The 20,984-nt window shown below is 52.9% G+C and overlaps 10 protein-coding genes across 10 annotated transcripts; 7 read left to right on the top strand and 3 right to left on the bottom strand.

The window, feature by feature from the left end:
• Nucleotides 1-694: 694 nt before the first annotated feature.
• On the bottom strand, nt 695-2,071 carry DACRYDRAFT_47033 (uncharacterized protein; the record flags this gene model as incomplete). The annotated part of the gene is made up of 8 exons (XM_040774737.1): nt 695-969; nt 1,026-1,185; nt 1,224-1,324; nt 1,369-1,451; nt 1,499-1,728; nt 1,781-1,832; nt 1,879-1,918; nt 1,966-2,071. Coding segments are annotated over 8 exons (1,047 nt in total), but the record flags the coding sequence as incomplete, so codon positions are not given.
• A 706-nt stretch (nt 2,072-2,777) lies between these two features.
• On the top strand, nt 2,778-4,350 carry DACRYDRAFT_93402 (uncharacterized protein; the record flags this gene model as incomplete). Its single annotated transcript, XM_040777153.1, has 7 exons — nt 2,778-2,937; nt 2,986-3,094; nt 3,125-3,499; nt 3,552-3,655; nt 3,702-3,749; nt 3,796-4,106; nt 4,152-4,350. The coding sequence occupies 7 exons, from the start codon at nt 2,778-2,780 to the stop codon at nt 4,347-4,349; spliced, it is 1,305 nt and encodes a 434-aa protein (XP_040631935.1).
• A 166-nt stretch (nt 4,351-4,516) lies between these two features.
• DACRYDRAFT_20593 (DnaJ-domain-containing protein) lies at nt 4,517-5,962 on the top strand. The gene is made up of 5 exons (XM_040771996.1): nt 4,517-4,666; nt 4,722-4,841; nt 4,899-5,036; nt 5,084-5,683; nt 5,733-5,962. The coding sequence occupies exons 1-5, from the start codon at nt 4,570-4,572 to the stop codon at nt 5,906-5,908; spliced, it is 1,131 nt and encodes a 376-aa protein (XP_040631934.1). The 5' UTR covers nt 4,517-4,569; the 3' UTR covers nt 5,909-5,962.
• A 45-nt stretch (nt 5,963-6,007) lies between these two features.
• Nucleotides 6,008-6,900, top strand: DACRYDRAFT_104928 (NADP-binding protein; the record flags this gene model as incomplete). The annotated part of the gene is made up of 3 exons (XM_040768000.1): nt 6,008-6,483; nt 6,538-6,643; nt 6,691-6,900. 3 exons carry the CDS (start codon nt 6,008-6,010, stop codon nt 6,898-6,900), a joined length of 792 nt encoding a protein of 263 aa, XP_040631933.1.
• Nucleotides 6,901-7,324: 424 nt separating this feature from the next.
• On the top strand, nt 7,325-8,868 carry DACRYDRAFT_104927 (uncharacterized protein; the record flags this gene model as incomplete). The annotated part of the gene is made up of 2 exons (XM_040767999.1): nt 7,325-7,834; nt 7,894-8,868. 2 exons carry the CDS (start codon nt 7,325-7,327, stop codon nt 8,866-8,868), a joined length of 1,485 nt encoding a protein of 494 aa, XP_040631932.1.
• A 446-nt stretch (nt 8,869-9,314) lies between these two features.
• DACRYDRAFT_104926 (glutathione S-transferase C-terminal-like protein) lies at nt 9,315-10,269 on the top strand (the record flags this gene model as incomplete). Its single annotated transcript, XM_040767998.1, has 6 exons — nt 9,315-9,479; nt 9,527-9,734; nt 9,785-9,806; nt 9,860-9,877; nt 9,937-10,064; nt 10,130-10,269. The coding sequence occupies 6 exons, from the start codon at nt 9,315-9,317 to the stop codon at nt 10,267-10,269; spliced, it is 681 nt and encodes a 226-aa protein (XP_040631931.1).
• Nucleotides 10,270-10,774: 505 nt separating this feature from the next.
• Nucleotides 10,775-11,951, top strand: DACRYDRAFT_76084 (glutathione S-transferase C-terminal-like protein; the record flags this gene model as incomplete). The annotated part of the gene is made up of 6 exons (XM_040776181.1): nt 10,775-10,939; nt 11,000-11,229; nt 11,283-11,300; nt 11,359-11,486; nt 11,539-11,615; nt 11,676-11,951. The coding sequence occupies 6 exons, from the start codon at nt 10,775-10,777 to the stop codon at nt 11,847-11,849; spliced, it is 792 nt and encodes a 263-aa protein (XP_040631930.1). The 3' UTR covers nt 11,850-11,951.
• Nucleotides 11,952-12,180: 229 nt separating this feature from the next.
• Nucleotides 12,181-16,596, top strand: DACRYDRAFT_20592 (glycoside hydrolase family 35 protein). The gene is made up of 19 exons (XM_040771995.1): nt 12,181-12,354; nt 12,416-12,450; nt 12,539-12,867; nt 12,916-13,023; nt 13,075-13,499; nt 13,554-13,618; nt 13,672-13,785; nt 13,839-13,883; nt 13,936-13,963; nt 14,014-14,026; nt 14,075-14,115; nt 14,163-15,229; nt 15,280-15,358; nt 15,409-15,445; nt 15,494-15,765; nt 15,816-15,924; nt 15,975-16,256; nt 16,304-16,357; nt 16,413-16,596. Exons 3-19 carry the CDS (start codon nt 12,551-12,553, stop codon nt 16,555-16,557), a joined length of 3,201 nt encoding a protein of 1,066 aa, XP_040631929.1. The 5' UTR covers nt 12,181-12,354; nt 12,416-12,450; nt 12,539-12,550; the 3' UTR covers nt 16,558-16,596.
• A 248-nt stretch (nt 16,597-16,844) lies between these two features.
• DACRYDRAFT_104923 (uncharacterized protein) lies at nt 16,845-17,730 on the bottom strand (the record flags this gene model as incomplete). Its single annotated transcript, XM_040767997.1, has 6 exons — nt 16,845-17,055; nt 17,107-17,152; nt 17,203-17,383; nt 17,430-17,552; nt 17,606-17,614; nt 17,668-17,730. 6 exons carry the CDS (start codon nt 17,728-17,730, stop codon nt 16,845-16,847), a joined length of 633 nt encoding a protein of 210 aa, XP_040631928.1.
• A 946-nt stretch (nt 17,731-18,676) lies between these two features.
• DACRYDRAFT_93398 (P-loop containing nucleoside triphosphate hydrolase protein) lies at nt 18,677-20,901 on the bottom strand. The gene is made up of 8 exons (XM_040777152.1): nt 20,794-20,901; nt 20,390-20,737; nt 20,236-20,338; nt 20,095-20,187; nt 19,636-20,040; nt 19,334-19,586; nt 18,879-19,283; nt 18,677-18,824 (listed from the first exon to the last, which is right to left on the bottom strand). The coding sequence occupies exons 1-8, from the start codon at nt 20,834-20,836 to the stop codon at nt 18,744-18,746; spliced, it is 1,731 nt and encodes a 576-aa protein (XP_040631927.1). The 5' UTR covers nt 20,837-20,901; the 3' UTR covers nt 18,677-18,743.
• Between the last annotated feature and the right edge of the window lie 83 nt (nt 20,902-20,984).

The raw sequence follows: 20,984 nt of genomic DNA, 5'->3' as shown, positions 1-20,984 counted from the left end.
GCCGCCTACTAAATGCTTCAGTCACAGGACCCACATCCCTCGTCCTCCATCTTCTGCCAAGTGTGATACCCACACAATATCATACAACATAGTATTACATAGTCACATTACATTACAACACATTACATTGCACATTGCATGGAATCCGAAGCCCACAGCGCGCCGTACGCGTCCCGAGTCGCATGATGGGAACGCGTTATGTAATACGATAGAACCGGAAGCACAAGCACCCGCCGACTACTGCGGCACTTCTCGGCCGAGCTCCGATCCTTCCGTGGCGTCATCCATCCATCGGCGCGTAATGCGGTTGACGTGACGGATTTGGCAGCAGAGGCACCGATAGAACATAGAGGGCGCGACGTGATGCGCCCTCTGTGGCTTGTGGAGATCACGCCGATACGCCTCCCGGCGTATGGATCACCGGTCTTCTGCTTGACGGCCCGCTGCTCGCCGACCTTCCCGGACACGGGTATCTATCAGAAGACGCGTAGTCAGCCTGGGAACAGTGTGTAAGGCCGGACGGCCACGGGAAGGTTATCTCACCACAGCTGGCAAGGTGAAGATGTTGGGATTTCCTTTTTCGCTATACACACCGGGCCGAGCTGCTCAGTCAACCCTGTTCACTTCTCACCGTCTGAAAATGCCAGGATACAGCACTACATGTAGTATCCCTTAATTGTAGTATCCCTTAATGTCACTTTGCATACTCTCTAAAGTCCGAGACCTTCTCGTCACCACTCACCAACCCCCTTTCTACCTGCTCTCTCACACACTCCTCCAACCACGGCCCCAACGTTTCCTCATACGCCTCCGCCCCCTTATAGCACATCAAGTCCCTTCCAGACTCGGTATGGATCTTGTATAACAGTGCCGGGAGGAGGGGGGAGTCCCGGAGCGTACTGAGCTTGCGTACGAGCGGGTGGACACCGAATATGATCCCTTTGCTTTTAGGGAGCTTGCGGAACGTTTCTGTGCTAGGGTGAGCTGGGGCTCGTGTGAGAAGTGGAAGGGGGAGGCGGACGTACGCCGATCTATCCGCAGGTAAAGGTCGCTAGGGTCGACACTGACCTTGCCACCTTTGGGAAGGAGGGCGATGTTGTGCCAGTAAAGATTGAGATCGTCGACGATCTCCCATGAGGAGCGCTCGAACGGCGCACTAGGGAGCATGCGCTTGAGTGTCCTTCGCTCCTGTATTAGCTTGGCAAGAGGGGGATAGTCAGGACGCGCCTCTCGACAGACATGAGTAGCTTGTCGTTGAACTGCGGAACAGGAGCGTGCACGACCGACATGGGCTTGTCGATCTTCTCGCTCAGCAGATAGAAGCCTGCGCCTGCTCAGTAGACACTCTAAGACTGTGGGATGACAGACCTGGGAAGGCGACGAGCCCTCCGGTGAAATAGATATGTCCATCTGGACGCTCACGAGCCATCAGGAAGTCACACTCTGTCAGCCTAGAAGGCGTGAATATCATCCCTCAACAAACAACTGAACAAGTTACCGGCTCAGGATGGTCAGCGCATCACAGCCAGATGGCGCCTCGCCCTTCTTCCAGTCAAAGCGCTCTCCAGTGACCTTATTGAAGATCCCGTCCCTGCTTATGCGGTCCTCGGTGCGCAGGAGCCGGTCAAATAATGTCGGATAGCGCTTTGGCATCCAGTCGAGTACGGTTTCCAACAGTTCTTGGCAAGCAAAATCGTTTTCCGGAAGAGAGTCAAGCACTTTCTTACCCTGGCTTCTATGTCAGTCACGGAGCTTTTCAATGAGGGGGAAGGCGTTTGACCTCCCTCTGGATGACTTTCTTCTTCTCCGACAAGTACCATTGGTAGTCCGAGCTGAAAGTTCGTTAGCAACTACGATGGTTGTGTAGGATGGACACACCTGATCTCGATCCAGTTCTCGATCTCCATCGGTTGATGTGCTGCCATCTCTGAGTGGGCGTCCCTAGGCCGGAAAGGACAGACTTACCCATAGTCTGATAGTACGGATATCGGAGAGTCTTGTTCACATAGATATAATTCCTTGTCTTTGCCGTTTTCAAGTCGAAGTCCAACAGAGGCTTGGGGTCGGGGAGCGTCTCGTCCTCGCCTGAAAGGTACAGTTAGGCATTTCCTTCATGCAAGGCTTGGCCGTACCCTTCTCTTTGTTTGCGTGCCAAATGCTCTTAGATACATGCGTGATATTCTCCTCCAGTTTGATCTCAGAGGTGACTTTGCTGCCAGATTTGACCCGCTTTTGCCATAGTCGCAAAGCAAGATACAGCCCCACAAGACAAGCGGCGCACCCAAGTCCCTCAAGAGACAATAAGACTAGGTCGTGCGCCATGACAGACCAGCTTCAATAGCATGGTTAGATGTCGCAGCGATATGCTCAGTCAGTTGATGATAGCCATGAGGTCAAACGCTTGCTTCGCGAAGCCCATCGGAGCGGCCGGGCCCTCCGCCAGCGACTTTTCAGCGTCATCGCGGTCTCCGCCTTCATGTTCCAAGTGCCGAAAGCGGCCTCCTGCTCATCTGGCGATGTTATCTTTGAACTTCCATATACGATGATCTGGTTATTCAAGGGTTACGTAGTAGTTGTCAATAGTGTATGTGGAGACCCCCGTTGCCGGGAGCTGATAACCAAGATGTTGAAGATGCTGAATTTGGGTGAATTCAGGGTTCTTCTCCGCGTAGATATGAATGCGAATCGAACCTGCCCCTGTCAATAATATTACTGCCAACTTTACAGGCCGCGGCGGCTGTGGTCTGTTTCTCACTTGCGTCCCTTAGATCTTGAACATGGACATGTATATCCTGGTTCTGGCCGGACTTTGTGCGTTATGTGGCATCTTCGGTATGTGGAGCAAACGCCGAGCGCTCAAGGACCAGCTTCCCAGCAAGACAATCACTAAAGCTAGGGATGTCAAGCTTCGTGACGAGATGGATCGGGAGCCGGGAGGTCAGTCCTTTTCGATAGACTAGCATTAAGATTTGAATATGCGATAAGAATGGCGACCCGTGGCTTTTGACTATCCGAAGTTCAAGCCTTGGCATGATTTCGATATCGACCGCACTCTTCCACCTCTCTATCGACCGTTCAGATGGGGACCCTATCAGTAAGGTTCCCGGTTTGAGGCAACTCAAAGTCTCAAGGTAGACAGCGTGACGATGGGCCTGCGGAACATGTCCTGGCCAGAGTGGATCGAATTAGATAACCGATACCAGGAATACCACACCATCCGTGCAGAGCGTATGCGCACCCGAGGATCCAAAGCCGTGCGTACGATGCCGCCGCGAGATGGTGTGCCAGGGGGAGCGGACGCTGCGCGGGAAGTGGTGCACGAGCTTGCGGAGTACCTTTCGAGGAGGTACCCGATGATGTTTCGAGTGGAGAGGAAGCAGAAACGGGAGGGAGACTGGGGCTGGTATGGTGATGGGGAGATCAGGACGATCGAGATCCTGCCACTGGGTGAGGTACATGACTTGGACAAGGAAGACCCGATGACTGTGGCTGGACTGCTGTGTGTGGTTCTCGAATCGATGTGTTTGGAACTACTAGTTGAATCGTTGCAGGGTGCAGGACGACCTTTTCATCACGCTCGAAGGCAGGGACGGGAAGTATTACTTCCAGGCAGGGTCGATTTGCACAGGCGGGTTCTGGAGAATGGAAGATAAGAGTAAGGATCATTGAGTTTCATGTTGATGTGTGCTTACCTGCTGCAGTCGGAAAGGCGTTAGACGACATCCACAGGGGCGGCAACGTCCCCCAATGTAAGTTTCTCTGTTCGAGCCAAAGCTACCTCCCAACCACTCGCAGACGACACCAAGCTCCAGCCCTCGCTTACGCGTTTCTTCCGCAAGTTGCAGACAGACAAGCCCGTGCTGCGAAACAACTACTTCATCCAAATCGACCGTGCGCTCGCCTGGTCCGAGCCTACGAACGGGGCTGAAGACGCCTTTGACGAGGGGACGCACGAGCCAAACCGCGAATTGCGGGGCGATTTCAGCCCACCGGAGCCGACGGTCGATGTAAGGACCGTGCATTTTAGGACGGAGAGACAGAGCTTGAGAAGGATGCCGAGGACCGGGGCAGTGTTGTTCACGGTGAGGACGTACATCGAGCCTGTCGTGCGTTTTCCCCTCCTGGCGTGGATTGGGGCTGAGCAAGCGCAGACTAAGCTGGTTGAAGAACCGGGAGTCCCAGGACGCCTCGCTTCTGCCGTACGTGGCTTTCCGGAAGACATATTCGTGTACAAGGCGGCGCATTTGTATCGGGATGCGTTGCTGCCATTCCTTGACGAGGCACATAGACGGCAGGTAGAGCAGGGGGTTATCAAAGAAGGAGATGAGACGAGTGCATATCCATATTGAACAATAAGCAGGGTTATAGAAAATGCTTTCGAGAAGAGAGCAACTTGATTTCCAACCAAAAGCAGGAAAGCACATGGTCGGAAGACCGCACTTTTTGCTTACAACATCACGCGTCGCGCCGTCCATATCCGCCACGTCCCTTTCTCCACCAGGGTCCACAAGTACGACGTGTAACCCTTTCTCACTTTTCATTTCTCTCGATTTACATATATCCTCCAGGATGGCACTGTTATCCTCCTGGCAGATCGCGTTATTATGGCTTAGTTGGGTAATTCTGTCCCTGGCGGCTGGGGCCGACTATTACAAGATCCTTGACGGTTCGTGTTGTCCTCACAACCTAGGATTGCCATCTGACGCTTTTCTATTGCCTAGTGGCGAGGACGGCTAGCGAGCAGGATATTAAGAAAGCATACAAGAAGTTGTCGAGGAAGTTTCATCCAGACAAGAATAAAAGCCCAGGGGCAGAGGAAAGGTTTGTCGATATAGCCACGGGTGCGTCGTCCTCCGCAGCGACGTTGTCCGCAGTGCCAGTTATTGATGCATTCGCAGCATATGAGGTACTTTCAGACCCAAAACAGAAGTTGGTATACGACCAGTTTGGAGAGGAAGGGCTCAAGAAGTCTGCACAAGGGCAGCAGCATCACGCGAATCCATTCGATATGTTTTCGCAGTTCTTTGGTGGTGGGAGTGCGTCCCTTCTCGTGCTCGCCGACCCTTGCTGACATACTTGATAGTGCGCGAAGATCAGGTCCGGAGAGGACCGACGATGATGACCGAGTTTGAGATCTCGCTCGCGGATGCATATACGGGGAACTCGATCGACTTTATGTTGAAGAAGAAGGTACTGTGCGACCATTGTCGAGGTAGCGGGGCTGCTTCGGACGGGGACGTGAAGCCGTGTGGTGGATGCAATGGGAGCGGAGTCAAGTATGTTCGACATCAGATTATGCCTGGCATGTTTGCCCAGAGCCAGATGACATGCGACGAGTGCCAGGGAAGGGGGAAAATCATCGCTCGCCCGTGTCCTCACTGCGGGGGCGCAAAGGTGCTCGATCATACCGCGCATTATACGCTCGAGGTGGAGCCGGGCATTCCAGAGGGACACGAAGTCGTCTTTGAGGGAGAGGCAGACGAGAGCCCGGATTGGGAGGCCGGTGATGTGGTCCTCAAGGTGAGGATGAAGAAGGAGCAAGGAGGGTGGAGGAGAAAAGAGGGGAGCTTGTATTGGAGAGAGACGATTGGGGTGCAAGAGGCGTTGCTTGGGTTTGAGAGGAACTTGACGCATCTTGATGGGCATGTCGTGACTCTGCGGAAAGACGGTGTCACCCAGCCTGGTATGCACACTGTTTCGCCTGGGGTTAAGCAGGAGCTCACAAGACGCAGGCTTCGTACAGCAGGTAAAAGGAGAAGGGATGCCCTTGTTCGAGCGACACAAAGAGCACGGTGACCTATTCATAGAGTACACCGTCGTGCTCCCGACTTCCCTCTCTGACCACACGAAGCGGGCGCTGCAGGACGTATTCCGGGAAGGAGGGCACAAGGCGAAGACGGAGCTGTGAAGAGATTGGAGGTATTAGATAGACTGTAATTCTTAATAGAATATATTTCACCAAGGAGGGGGTTATGACTATAACTGGAAAGCCTGTGACCTTTTATGGATGCCGATCGATCTCAGTGACGCGTCAAAGGCAGCACTCGAACACATCGTCCAATCCCTCGAGCTCACCACCAACATGCGCGTCCTCATCGTCGGTGCCGGCGGCCGTCTCGGCCTGCGCGTCGTTGACCACCTCCTCACCGCCTCCAACGAGGTGATTGCCTTCGTCCGCTCCCCGTCCCGCTTCCTCTCCCTTCTCCCCGAACCTCTGCGTACCTCCCCATCCCTCCAAGTGATAGAAGGCGATGCCCTCTCTCCCTCTTCCCTCCTCTCCGCCATCCGCGACTCTAACCCAGACGCAGTCATCAGCTCCGCGGGCGTCCCCGCCTTCTTCCCATGGCAACACTCCACTTTCCCCGGGATCGGGAAAGCCGTAGCAGAAGCGTGTAAGGAGGCGCTAGGAGGGGGGAAGAGGGTGTGGTTCGTCGCAGGCATGTTTGTTTGTGACAGACCGGGTGGAGGACTGTTGATGGATTCGTATGCCTGCTGCATCCCAAAGTACACGAGAACAGGTACTAATGTGTCACGCAGGACACATATATACACCGAGACGCGCATCGTTCTCACCCACTTGCAGACAAAGTGCACCGACCTAAACTGGGCCATAGTCTGTCCTTCACTGATGTATCACGGCTCCGTACGTCTCCCCTCCTCGCGTATTGCCCCTAAACTCATGCCCCGCAGCCCAAACCGGTCGAAGCAGCCGTCAACATCCCTCCCCATTGGCCTATCCCCGGCTGGGCGTGCCGTCTCCCCCTAATTGGATTCGTCCTCGTTAGTTTTGCGACGGCACTGGGGTATGCTCTCAGTTATGATAGTGTTGCGGCGTGGTTGGTTCAAGATTTGGAAGAGGAGAGATGGAGGGGGAAGAGGGTGGCTTTGAAGGGTTTGTAGAGTAAGTCATCCCCCCTGTCGTGCGACTGTCCTTGTTTGGACAGAATAGAAAGTCCTCTGAAGCTTCACACCAGTCCTGTAACAAATGAAACACGATGCCGGCTATTTATATCTTCAATTCATGGCTGTCGGAGGAGGATGCCACAGTGGAAACAGCCGCCCTGACAGACCAATTTTCGACCCTGAAAAAAGAGAAGAACAAAGCGCTTGTCAACGGGCTATCTTCTTTCTCTTTCTGCGGCACCGCCAAAACCCGAAATCTGACGGCGTCCGTGCCTCAAGGGTGACGTTTTACGAAATATTCTGATGATAACATTCATATGGATTGCGGACGCTCCTGTCCAGTTGCAAGTCTAAGGTCGTTATCATGCCTCACGACTACCCCCTTCTACTGTCTTTTCCCACTCCTGCCTGAGAGCGAGGGATGCTTCCCCAGCGCTCTCTACGCCTTTACCTGCTCGCGGTCTTCACTCTTGTCCTCGGCTTGCTCATTTACTTTTGGTGCTCCCTCACCTGGCCTCTATCATCCCCATCTCATCCCCTCTCATCCGCCATATCGCCAACCTGCCCCTCCCCTACAGGTCCCCTCTCTCCGTTTCCCTCAACCGGGTACACCTGCCAACCCCTCACCTCGCAGAACCCGACGTTCGACATCTCCCTCTGCTCCTACTCCTGCAATACATTTTCTCTCCATATCTCCCGCCCCTCGTCCTCCTGTTCCGGAGCCGAGTGGACCGTCAGCTCCGATCCTCGCCTGGATAGGTATATCAAGCGTTTTCTTGGGCCGGACGCTTTTCTCCTGCGTACCGATGGGGCTGAGCGCGGGGTATGGAATTCCCCGACTAGGTTCAGCCAAGAGACGTGTGTGTATGAATGGGATGTCCAGCTGAGAAACGGCGGCGCCGCATGGGCACAAGTATGGTGGGAGTTCCCGGTATGTTTCTGTTATATCTCAGTATCGCGGTGCTCGACGGCTCACTCTACAATGTGTAGAACTATCTCTCCGTGATGGAGAACAACGCCTCGTGGCCTGAAGTGATCCACGAGCCTCTCTTGGCTGAGCCCTTCCAGCTCCCAGCCTGTCCCGAGGAATGCCAAACTTACACAGCGAACATCTCCAGTGGGCGCGTGGTCCTCTCTCCTCCCCCGCCCTCCTTACTGCTGGACCTCCCGCCTTGCTCAGGCGGTGAGCCGATACAGGGGTCGTACATCCCCACTCTGGCGATGCAAGATCTCTCCCAAGTGCCCCAGACAGCGCAGGATATAATCGGCAAGTATACGTTCGTTCCCCACTCTTGTCGCTGGGCACACCCTGGACTACGGTACACCTCCCCCGAGCCTTGCACCTTCAAGCCAAAAAAGGTCTTCGTCACCGGTGACTCGCACGGTCGAGTAGCACACGACGCGCTCATGCATCGGCTGAACGGGCACTGGAGCACCCTCACAGAAAGCGAGAAGATGGGTGAGAAATCCGATTCTGCCGGGCTGGTGGAGAGCGTCTTCCTCTGGGACCCGGTGGGCGCCACGGAGCCGGAAAGGACGTGCGAGCTTATAGCGGATAAGGACGTCGTCGCCGTTAGCCTTGGGATGTGGTTCTCTGCTGCAGAGGGATCCAGGACAGCAGAAGCGCTCGACCTGATCCTCAGTCACCTAGAGGTGTATCCTCGTTGCCCTCGGCTTGAGAATCAGAAACTCATCTACCTCGGCGTTCCTGCACACCCTCCCCGGTCGGACCACTTTGTCCAAGAAGCGAAAGATCATGTCACGAACGGGCGGATGGAACTCTGGAGCGCGCTTGTGCTCCCCCTGGCAAGGCAGGAGGGGTGGGAAGTAGTGGACGCGTTCGCACTTACGAATCCGTATGTGCTCGAAACGCTTGATTTGGATAGCGCGCATTTTACGGGTACGGAGGCGCTTGATGCGCTTGTGGATGAGATTATTGGAAAGTCGGGATTGTGTGAGGTGTGAGGGCGGTGGGATGTTAGCTGGTTCGGCAAGATTTCCTGGGATTATAGATCGGTTATCTATTGGGTACCTCAGTGATCAGTACTAGTGTATATCGTCCTATCCCATTTAACGTAGTCCGGAGGGCTGCTTGGTGAAGACTCCTCATTCCACCCCTCCTCTCGGGTGGTTATTTGTCGGTGATATCCCTTGCTCAGGGATGTTATGCCCGACGTTTCCCACATGGTTCTCAACATCTTTTTCTTACTAACGCAGTGGACACTTTGATTATGAGAGAAACCTCTCTTGCTTAAGAACCTTGGAGTTACACCCCTATTCCCTTAAAGTTTGGTGCATAAATGCGCGCTGTCTTACCTCGACTGGAATGTGCTGGCAGATCAGCCCTGACTCGAGCACTCTTACCTTCACTTACCCCAGCTCGAAGATTCGCCTCTACCTCATCAAAGATAATGTCAAAGCCTCTTGTTTTGTACACCTTTGGCACGCCTAATGGGCACAAGCCCAGCGTTTACCTCGAGGAACTCAAAGCTGCCTATGGACCGGCGAAGATCGACTATGTGCCTCATTCGGTGCATATCGGGAAGAACGAGCAGAAGGAACCGTGGTACATCGCCGTGCGTCTCTCATCCCCTTGCACAGACCCGAGCTGACCTGTACGTAGATTAATCCCAATGGACGGATCCCCGCGCTCACTGATCCCAACCGGAACAACTTCAATGTCTTCGAATCTGCTGCGATCCTGCTCTATCTCGCGCAACACTATGACCCAGAGCACAAGTTCTCCTTCGATCCTGTGACGCAGCCGGACGACTACTCGGAGTGCTTGCAGTGGATTTTCTTCTCGCACGGTAGCATCGGGCCGATGCAAGGTAGCGTCACCCTCAATCCAGAGTTATCTCGCTGATGCTGCATCCTCAAGGGCAGGCCAATCACTTCTTAAGGTGTGTTTTGCCATTAAAGTGTATGTTAGGCTTTCCAGTTGACACGTTCTCAGGTTTGCACCAGAAAAGATGTGAGTCGGTGTCATCCTTTCCGCTAGAATGGGGTGAACTGATTAGCGACCACACGAAGTCCATACGGTATCACACGTTACCAGAACGAGACGAAACGTCTGTACGGCGTGCTCGAGATCCGCTTTTCCCAGAATGGAGGGAGGGAATACCTCGCCGGCCCAGGCAAGGGCAAGTACAGTATCGCCGGTGCGTCTTCTTGTTCTATCGCTGTGCTCTTCTGAGTTGGAATCTGGCTGAATGGGCGTGGTCAGATATCAACGCCTATCCCTGGGTGAACGGGCACGCCTTTGCGGGCATCGAGAGTGTCGACAAATGGCCGGGTGTCAAGGCCTGGCTGGAACGGATCCGGGCGAGAGAGGCGGTCGAAAAGGGGATGCATGTGCCCAACTGAACGAGCACGTAACACGGGACTTGATTCTGGATATGATTTGGTTTAGTGAGGCTTGGGAATAGGAAAGCGCGTACTGAGATCATAAGCAAATGAATATGGCAGTATTCGACTTGTGAAATGCCAGGCTTGTCGGCGCTGAGTAATATCTCATTACCCCCTCTCATCAATGCCCTCTCATTCCCTTGCATAAAACTGTTGATTTTTTGTCCAAATTGACTGTTGGATCAGGCAGCTGAATAACCTGATCATGAGCATCACGGTCCACTAAGACCCTAGTCCGGTTATTTAAATAACGTTAACGTTATACACAACAGATATTAGCAATCCGAAGCATTTGTCATTGCTGCGAGGCTGTCCCCAAACTCCAACAACATACGACTAAGCAGAGTCGGCGATAAGGAGCGACGACAGTCTTGTGAAGCTGTTCCCATGTGCAGCTCACCTCCACATCACCGTTGGTTATTTAGCCTTCCACGACAGCATGCATGCTGCCTGCACTTCCGCCATGTCCAAACCACTCACTCTCTGGACTGCGCCGACTCCGAATGGCAGCAAGGTCTCCATCTACCTCGAGGAGCTAAAGGCTGCCTATGGACGGGACAAAGTGGACTACCAAGTGCGCATCTTGAACTTCTACAAGAATGAACAGAAGGAGGAGTGGTTTATCAAGGTACGCCTGACCCTGCTTATGCGGACATCATCAACAAGTCTTTTTGACGTATCGGAACAGATCAACCCCAATGGTCGCATTCCCGCGCTCACCGATCACAGCAGGAATGACTTCAACGTCTTCGAGTCTGGTGCAATCTTGCTCTATCTCACGCAATACTATGATACAGAGCACAAGTTCTCTTTCGATCCTGTGACGCATCCGGACGAATATTCAGAACAACTTCAATGGATATTTTTTGCACATGGGGGCATTGGTCCTATGCAGGGACAAGCCAATCACTTCTTTAGGTGCGCTTTGCTATCATTGTGTACGCTAGGCTTCCCAGTTGACACTCTCGTAGGTATGCACCAGAGAAGATGTGAGTGGTGTTATTCTTCCCGTTAGAACAGGTTGCGCTGATTACCGACCACCCGAAGTCCATACGGCATAACACGTTACCAGAACGAGACGAAACGTCTCTACGGCGTTCTGGAGATCCGCTTATCCTCTAATGGAGGGCGTGACTACCTTGTGGGACCCGGAAAGGGGAAGTATACTATTGCCGGTATGTTTTTTCTGTTTCATTCAACGTGCTCGCTTATCCCTTCGGCGGGCAGATATGAATGCATTCGGTTGGGTGCGGACCTGGAGGTGGAGCGGCATCGAGAACCTGGACTTTTGTCCTAACGTTGCCGTGCGTTTTGAATCAAATTATGCGCGACAGACCGCGATAGTGAGGCTGATGCATGTACAGGCCTGGATCAAGCGTATTTCCGATCGCCCCGCGGTCCAGGCTGAGCTGTTGGTTGTCCCCTCGAGTCATAGTGGCAAGAAGTTGACCAAGGAGGAGGAAGACAAGATCGCCGCGGAGAATAGCAAATGGATTATGGCCGCCAACCAGGCGAAAGCCGCCAACCAGGCGAAATGAACTGAGCGACGGTGATCTCGAAGATTGTGACGAGACATTGTTGAGAGGCGTAGGTCATGCAAGTTATACTATGAAATGAAAGTGTGAAGTCATGAGAGTCCAGAGTCATTCTTATTTTGTGAGCGACGGAAGTTAGCCGCAAGTATGTTGTCAATGCCTGTATGTTGGACCTCCCGTTGCGATCATTTCGACTAGGTTGAGCGTTGAACAAGATGAGTAATTTATCCGCCTGATTGGTTTCCCCACAATCGAGATCGGGTCCGCGTTATTACACATGCACCGAAACCCGCCCATTTCCGCGCCTTCCACCCTGAGCGCGCTGTCCACAACGACGACCACAACCGATAATCCACATTTGACCTACAATAACCATTTACTGCGCTCGCATGTGCACTTGGTCATGAGTAACGACGCGTCGACGCCGAATCCACTTAGTGCGGGAGAACCGCGGCCCTCGTCGCATCAATCCCCCGAGTCGTTTTCGAGAGGTATCGGCCAACATGACGTGCGTTCGCGTTCTGTACGTTTTGATGAAGACGTCTCATTACATGCGAATGTCAAAAAGAGTGAGGGAGGTGGAGATCGGGGAGCATCACACAAGGTGAGAAGGCTTCTTTCATCTCTGACCGAGGATAGCAAGACTGACATTACCCACTCTGGATAACTCTCCCTTCCCATTCCCGTTCCAGCACCATCAGGCAATGACCCATCATGCTCATTCGCATTCTCATGGGGAGAAGAGTGTAGTTGCTCTACAGCGGTCGTATAAATACCGTGCTGCAGTTCGCCCGCTCCTCGGTCGAACGAGCGTCGTCCTCTGTGCGTTCCTCCTCATCCTCGTCCTTGCATACGTACAAGACACGCGTATGCGTCTCTATCAATTGGCAACGACCGCCCTTGGGCTGCTCGGGCTCTCGGACCTGCGCCCAGCTACGGCGCTGACGAGCAACAACCTCACCGATCTAGTCCAGTGGGATCCGTATTCGTTATATGTCATGGGGCAGCGAATCTTCCTATGGTGGGTATGCTCCTGCATTCGTGTAAACATTGTGTAATGAGGCAAGAGGTCGGGAGAATTTCACACCTGGCGCCTGCCGGTACCCGACCTTTGGCCCGACATCCTCCAAAAGGCAAAAGCCGCAGGGATGAACACGATCAGCATCTATGTTCACTGGTGCGCCCTCCTCTTTCCGAAGTTATGTCTAGCCTGAGCATGCTCACGTAGGGGACTCACGAATCCTTCGAACGGAACGGTCGATTTCACTGGAGTACGCGCTCTTGCCCCGTTATTCGATGCAGCTCTCGCCTCGGGACTCTGGGTCGTCGTTCGCCCTGGGCCATATATCAACGCTGAGACGACTGCAGGCGGGATCGCGCACTGGGTGACGAGCGAAGTCGCCGGACACCTTCGGACAAACGCGACAGATTACGAGAGCTCTTGGGTCCCGTATATCAAGGGAATTATCGAAGAATGCAAGCCGTACCAAATCACGGAGGGTGGACCGATCATCGCGGTGCAAATCGATAATGAGTACACCCAGGCGGACAGCCCCGGATGGCCCGGAAAGGCTGAATACTTCGAGCAATTGGAAGCACTCTACAGGTCGGAGGGAATAGTCGTGCCGTTGACATATAACGATCCGGGCATGGGTGAGCATTCTCCGGTCGCTCTTAGGCCCACAAGTCTGATCTTTGGGAAACTAGGTGACAACTTTGCACATGGTCCAGGTTCAGTAGATATCTATGGACTGGATTCATATCCCCAGAGCGTGCGTCCCACCCTTACTTTGCGTTCGATGTCCGACTCACAGGCCATGGGTAGTTCGACTGTTCCAACCCCTACGTCTGGAATCCTGTGGTCACAAACTACTACACATACCATATGCAAACCAGCCCAGAGGAACCGTTCTACATTCCTGAATTCCAGGGCGGAGCCGTGCGTTCAAACATTTTGCTGTATTGCAAAACTGTCGAACTGAGTGGGAATAGTTCGATCCTTGGGGACCAAATGCGCCTGGGTATGACAACTGCCGAGTACGTGTAATCGCAGAGAAAGAATTCTGATCCTGATTATTCATGTAATCAGATCCTAACTGATTCGGACTTCGAGCAAAGTGAGTACCGCGGTTCGTCGAATGCATCCTCGTCTGACTTGACCGGCCAGTTTTCTATCTCAAGTAAGTACAGCCGGTTGTACAAAATCACTGAGCCTGATGTCGACTCAGCCTGTGGGCCAACAACGTCAAGATGGCCAACTTCTACATGCGTGAGTTGCTTGTTCGGAGTGACGGGCTATTATTTGACGCCACACAGTATACGGCGGTACCTCGTGGGGATACCTCGCTTTCCACGGAGTGTACACCTCATATGACTATGGCGCGTCCATTGCCGAAACACGAATTCTTACTCCCAAATTTGCGGAGTTGAAGCGTGAAGGCCTCTTCCTCCGAAGCGTACCGGAATTTTACAAGACGGACGTGATTGGGAATACGACCACGTCTGCAGTCGAAGTTTCCTCGCCGCTCATTTTCGGCACTTACCTCCGCAACCCGGACACCGGCGCCGGGTTCTATCTCGTCCGGCAGCAGAACTCAAGTTCGCTTGAGACGGTTACTTTCACCCTCCAGGCGAATACTTCTGAGGGTGTCATCACGCTGCCCCAAGACGGATCCAGCATCACCCTAACCAGCCGCGCCAGCAAGGTCATTGTGCATGATCTGTACTTCGGTTCGTCTCATCTCCTATACTCGACCGCTGCTATCCTCTTCGCTGGCACCATCGGCGAACGCGATGTTCTCTTCCTGTATGGACCTGCAACAGACTCGCATGAAGCCGCTTTCAAGCTATCAGGTACCTCGTCTGCTATCGTCAATACCTCAGGTCCGTTAGATATCCAGACATCAACGATAATGGACGGAACTCATACGATGGTGGACGTTCTCCCCGGCACCACCGGGCTGAGCTATATCTGGGATTCTCCGTCTTCCCTTGTGCTGTTCGCAGACTCCGACACAGCTGGTACTTTCTGGGCGCCCACTATCGCACAGTCATCTGCAACCCAATTCCAACATTTCTACCAATTCGGCACGAACGAGACCGTGCTTGTCGGTGGCCCTTATCTCGTGCGCAACGCGTCCATATCCGGTGACACCCTTGAACTCCGCGGTGATCTCAACGACACCACTTACCTGGTGGTTCTTGCACCGAGCAGCGTGACCAAAGTCACTTGGAATGGAGATGAGGTTGAGCTCGACGCTGGTACTTCGAAAGTCCCTTCAGCTACTGGTGTATTGACCGCGACATTGACCCCCAAGCTGACGGCTTCAAGCATTTCACTTCCGTCCCTCAACGAATGGAAGTACGCAGACAGTCTACCAGAGGTAAGCCCCTTCCTCTGTAATCTAAAGCTCGAAACTTATGCCTTACACAGGTATCAGGGAGCTACGACGATTCTTACTGGACGACCGCCGACAAGTATACTACAAACATTCCCTACAAACCTATATACGGTGTGGTATTTGCCGTAGTGATCGAACAGGATATTGATGCAAATACTCAGGTGATGGTCCAATCTTGTATGGATGCGATTATGGATAGTACGTGGCTATGTTCCTGATCCAGATGCCTGTTCTCACGACGCTTAGCTGCGAAGGTGCAGTCCTCTGGCGTGGTCACTTCCAGGGTACCGGGAACGAAACGGGTATTGAGCTACTCATCAACGGAGGCGAAGCCTTCGCAGCCAGCGTATGGCTGAATTCCAAGTTCATTGGGACCACCTACGGCAATTCGTCCAACAACTTAAATATCCTTGAGGAAACCAACACACTCTTCCCGTTCCAAGGCGCTGTGATCCCGGGAGTGGACAATGTTGTCACTGTCATCCAAGACAATATGGGCTTGAATGAGACTCAAGATGGCGAGCGATATTATCATGACCACCTGAACGATGTTGATGAGTGTATCCAGATAATGCGGACACATCTAAGTGCCCACGAGGGATCCGTGGATACGAGATACGTGGTCACAACTACTTCACCGAGTGGAAAGTCCAAGGAAAATTAGGCGGCTACACCAAGTAAGTGTTCCATGCTGACTTTCTCATGTAATTAACTCATCATCGGATAGTTTCCCTGATAAAACGCGCGGTGTATTCAACGAGGGTGGCTTCTATGGGGAAAGGGCCGGCTGGCACTTGCCTGGCTTTGATGACTCTGCCTGGGAGAGCCGGTCCCTCTCCACGGGCTTGTCCATCGCAGGTGTAGGAATGTTTCGAACCACATTCGATCTGAATATACCTTCTGGATTGGATGTTCCAATCTCGTTTGATTTCGATTCTTCATTCCAGCCTTATCGCGCGTTGCTGTTTGTAAATGGGTGGCAGGTAGGCCGGCGAGTGGCAAATTTAGGGTAAGCAAACCTCCTCCCTCCAAAAATGTGTTATTCAGCCATGGCAGTCCACAATATAGTTTCCCTGTCCAACAAGGCATTTTGGACTATTCGGGTACTAAGTAGGCGGTTTGTTCCGTTTCATTTGCCTGAGCTGACCGGAGGGTATCATTCTAGTACCGTGGCGGTCCTTCTCTGGGCGATGGAGGATGCGGGTGCTCATGCCTCTCTCAACATGACAATCAACGGTGTCTTCGAGGGTGGTGTTGGTGCGATCACTCTAGACAATCCTCAGTGGAGTTCGCGCGGGCAACATATTTGAGAAAATCAGAACGAGCTATGTACTTTAGTTTAATGTGACGAAGAGCCCAACATATGACAGCCAGCGGGGAGATGCGGAACCCTTGTTGGAAGGCGTCAGAAAACGAGGACACAGATGGACCCCTCCTACAACCGCGCAAGCTGATTTGCTCCTTTGTGTTGAGCGATGAGCGAATGCCCTTCATTGATGGTCCAGGTAACACTATGATTACATACTCGAAATGAACAAAGGTGATCCAGAAATACGTGAGACTTCAGCTAGGTAAAGGGGGACTTCCCGGATCACAATCAAGGGGGGGATAGAGTGATAGAATCCCAACGACACTGGTTTTCGTCCCAACTGACCTGCAGATTAGAAACAGTGGCGTATCCATTCCCATCCGAGACACTTCCAGCTTGCACGCAAGCGTTGGCGACATTCTGGTTGTTGGAAGCAATCGCGGTAACAGCGGTCCAGGTAACGTCAAAATCCCATTGATTTGACAATGAGCCGTAGAGTCTACAAAAGATATGTGAGATCCTCCGGCGCCGCAGTTCGAAGTAACCTTACTCGGATTCGCATAAAAGCAGGTTGGCGGTGGGGCTAGCGGCAAAGTCTGTAGGACTATCTCAGCCAGAGTCCTGGTTCAGTATTGACGATACGAACCGGTATAAGCAACATCGAGGGTGATGTTTTGCCCGGCACAGGTTCCTGACACGCATTTCGCCGTCTGTCTCCATTGAGTCCCCGAAAAGAATACTTCGAAGTTTAATTCGTCTCCCGGACTGATCGAGAGGGCGGGTGACTGAAAGACTTCTTGGCCGTCGGTTCCAGGGACATCCCATAGCTGCAGAGTTATAGGCGAATGGAGACAGAAGAAACACGGCACATACGGATAAGAGCCACTCATAATGGCTGAAACCTCCGTAGCCCACGTAACCAGTGGGATCGTCTTGTCCCCAGCTGAGCACTGGTTGGACCACAGCCGGCACGGAACCCGCCGTCTCGAATCCACACTGCATGATCGTTTATTAGTGAAAAATTTTCATATATGAAGGTGTATTTGTACCCAGAAGAACTGAAAAGAAAGACATTAGATTGAGCAGCCAGTGGAGCGGTTATATGGCGTACCCAGACAGTTCCAGGGGTCCAACTCTCCATCGTCTGGAAGTCAGGCAACTGAGGGATGGTCATGCTGTGAAAAGCGTTCATCTCGCGCTGGCCATACAATATAACATCAATAATGCGTACCTGAAAGCCAATTGATTCCAAGAATTACCATCTGGTAGTCCCACGCCCCATGAAATGGCGCGTGTCCCACAGATGAGAACGAGAAGAACTGAGCAGAGGGGGAAAAGCATCTTCATGAGATAAGTTATTACAGTGGAGCTCTGGTTGTAATGAAAAGGCGACTAAGGGAAGAGAAATACAGCGATGGCCAACCATTTCGTTACTGGTTTCGGGTGTTTATGTAGCATCCAAAGGCATACAAGGCCAATCTCCACCAGAGCCATGAACCAGGAGACTTCATTTGGCGCGCAATAGCTGTGTATTTTGGCACCACAGTATTTACCACAGGATTCATTTTGGCCTTCCGATGTCAAGTCCGTGGTAATGCAGAAAGATGAGGGTAAGGCCAAACACTGCTTTGTTGGCCTTACTGGTCCCTGTGTGTTCTTCGGCTCCTAGTCACGTGATTTCGGGAAGGCGGACTATCACGGGAAGGAGCCAATATCGTAGAGCCACTTATTCGTGGTTTAGACACGAAGTTCAATCTCGCCCCATATTAGAACCACCAAGGCTGTCCGTCTGTTTCCATGCCGCCGCCGTAGCTGCCCATCCTCCGGAAACACAACGTCGAGCGTCCTGCAATCTATGTCAAGGCCAATAATTTCCCGAAACAGGGGTACATTACCAATACACGGCTGCGACTCACACAGGGATTGGTGGAGATACATACGGTGAAGTTCTCCAAGGTACAACTCATACTGTCCACGGTACTTCAAAACAAAACAGGCGCGCGAATCTATTGCCGTCAGACAGCTGTGTCAGACGTCAAAAACCGTGATCAAGCGCTAAAGAGATGACCCGTTCAGGAAAAAACACTCAAAAAGGACGGGGATTTCTTCATGCATCGTCTGTTACACGGCATTTCATGTTGATTTCCATATCTCGTGGTGTACATCTAGCGATCTTCAACTCGACTCTTACTTGGCATGAGACGAAACCTCCCGGTTGACTCCCGTGCTCTGCACCTCAACCTTTTTCTTCAGCACATCGTTAAAGGTCTAGAACGAAAATGTTAGTAAACTACCGTGTGGAAAGATGCACGTGCCGTGTACCTTCTCCATAAGATCAATGTCATCCGTCTCCACACGGATGATCGGCCGGTTCAGCACACGCTCAATCTGGCGCATCTCGTTCCAGCTCTTCAAGTCATGCACGAAGTTGATCGCCACTCCCTTGGCACCAAACCGACCCGTACGACCAATCCTGTGCAGGTACGTCTCTGCATCCGGCCGGCCAGATGCGTCCTTGGGCATGTCATAGTTGACGATCATGTTTACCTGGGGAATGTCGATCCCGCGCGCCATCACGTTGGTGGTGATGAGGACTTTGGTTTTGCCGTCCCGGAAGCTGTCGATTAGCGCATCACGCGCTGCTGCATCCTTGGCACCGTGTAGAGCTGCAACCTTGTGGTAGTCGTCCCGCATACGGTCGGCGATGCTGTCCGCAACAGCGCGAGTCTACGGGAGGTGTCAGTGTCTGACGGCCCCAGGCGAACTGAGGAACGCACATCACAGAAAACGATGCTCTGTCCCACCGTCAAGATCCCATACAGCTCGGCCAGAATATCATTCCTCGATTCAGCATCCTTGCAGTCCATGTAGAACTGGGCGATGTTTGCGACAGACAGCTCTTCCTTCTTGAGTTCGATCTTGTTCGCTTCGGGTGCGATCTTGTCCGCGTACATGCGTACTTCGTCGGGGAAGGTAGCGGAGAAGAGTACGATTTGCGCCTTTGTCTTGCCGTTTTCCTTTGGTAACCGGCTTGAGGGCTGTTAGTCGTAGCAGGGCAGGTGGGACGCAGTACACGCACTTCTTAACCTCCAGACATTGATCGTTCAACGCGCCCGCATCAAGCATATTATCCGCCTCATCTAGCACGAATACCTGAACTTGTGACACGTCGATCTTCTTATACTTGACCATATTCGCCACCGTCCCCGGTGTGCCGACGACGATCTGGGCTTTGGTGGGCGCACTAGGCGCGTGCATTTTCCCATCGGCGCCCATCTCAGGAACAGCGCAGAAGGTCGTGACGGGCGTGAATTTGCCCATGGTAACTACGACGTCGAGGATTTGACGTGCCAGCTCTCGGGTGGGCGCCATACAGATCGCTTGGGTGGCGTCGACAGCGAAGTCAACGCGGCTCAGCATGGTAAGCGTGAAGGCGGCTGTCTTGCCTGTGCCGGACTGGGACTGGCCGATGAGGTTGCGTGGCCTGCGGACTCTGTTAGTCGGATCTGAGTAAAAAGGCACAGGAATGCAGTCATACGGGTTCTGGAGCAGGAGCGGCAGTGCCCTCTCCTGCACCTTGGACGGCTTGAAGAAGTTCATCATCGTCAGACCTTGTAGTAGCTCTGGCGCCCTGCACAAAATCAATATATCGGTCGTTAGGGATGGTTATCGTTCGTACAGGCCAAGATCCTGGAAACGCTTGATACTATACAGTGGACTGTTCGGGTCCGCCTGCTGGTCGGCAAGGGTGACCTGGACCTCATAGTCCTGCAATGTGGACACTATCTTTCCAGTCAGCGAAGCGTTCAGAGAGCTAATTGCTACCCTCTCACCAAGATTATTCCGGTCCTCGGCATCCCCTCTCCCAGGTACAGGCTGGTTCCTCCCCTCCAGCCCTTGTTGAGGTGGCCTTTGCGCTCCTCCCGCCTTGGGAACTCCCTGCTGGGGAACACCCGCCCCTCCAAACATGGGTGCAGGAGCTCCCGAGCCCCGGGCTGCAGCGCCGAACACAGACAGCCCCTGTGCTCCGGAGCCAGCGGTGGGGGAAGTAGCGGTAGGTGAAGAGGCGCCAAGCCCTTGCGCTTGGGGTTGGGAGAACTGCCCAACGCGGCTTGCAAGTGAGGATTGAGTGGGAGCAGCGTTCGCTGGTCGGAAGGCGAATGCTGAGCCTTGGTTGGCTGCTGTGAGAAGTTGGGTAAGAACTTGTTGTAATGAATGATACGGGTAGAGTACGCACCTGGGCCTGTTACGAATCCGTCTTCATCTTTCTTAAATGACATGGTATAGGATCGTTTATGGTCGTTAAACTGATAAATTGACAAACGCTATGCTGCAGAGGATAGACGGTATAAGGCGCAGCGAACACGGAGAGAGAGAAATGAGTTGTTGTGAATAGACGTCCCTGAAAATATTGACATGAGTCGACGC

Source organism: Dacryopinax primogenitus, assembly GCF_000292625.1.
Source record: "Dacryopinax primogenitus strain DJM-731 SS1 chromosome Unknown DACRYscaffold_3, whole genome shotgun sequence".
NCBI lineage: Eukaryota > Fungi > Basidiomycota > Dacrymycetes > Dacrymycetales > Dacrymycetaceae > Dacryopinax > Dacryopinax primogenitus.
The sequence above is the reverse complement of the archived record's forward strand: the minus strand, read 5'-3'. Positions and strand labels throughout refer to the sequence as shown.

Coding starts and splice junctions, on each gene's coding strand:
- DACRYDRAFT_20593 (XM_040771996.1), top strand. CDS start 4,570: ATGGCACTGTTATCCTCCTGGCAGATCGCGTTATTATGGCTTAGTTGG. Junction 5,037..5,083: donor GCAGTTCTTTGGTGGTGGGA/GTGCGTCCCTTC, acceptor CATACTTGATAG/TGCGCGAAGATCAGGTCCGG. Junction 5,684..5,732: donor AGACGGTGTCACCCAGCCTG/GTATGCACACTG, acceptor CACAAGACGCAG/GCTTCGTACAGCAGGTAAAA.
- DACRYDRAFT_20592 (XM_040771995.1), top strand. CDS start 12,551: ATGACCCATCATGCTCATTCGCATTCTCATGGGGAGAAGAGTGTAGTT. Junction 13,024..13,074: donor ATCAGCATCTATGTTCACTG/GTGCGCCCTCCT, acceptor ATGCTCACGTAG/GGGACTCACGAATCCTTCGA. Junction 15,766..15,815: donor CTTGAATGAGACTCAAGATG/GCGAGCGATATT, acceptor GAGTGTATCCAG/ATAATGCGGACACATCTAAG.
- DACRYDRAFT_93398 (XM_040777152.1), bottom strand. CDS start 20,836: ATGTCATTTAAGAAAGATGAAGACGGATTCGTAACAGGCCCAG. Junction 20,339..20,389: donor CGAGGACCGGAATAATCTTG/GTGAGAGGGTAG, acceptor CTGGAAAGATAG/TGTCCACATTGCAGGACTAT. Junction 18,825..18,878: donor ACATTGATCTTATGGAGAAG/GTACACGGCACG, acceptor TTTTCGTTCTAG/ACCTTTAACGATGTGCTGAA.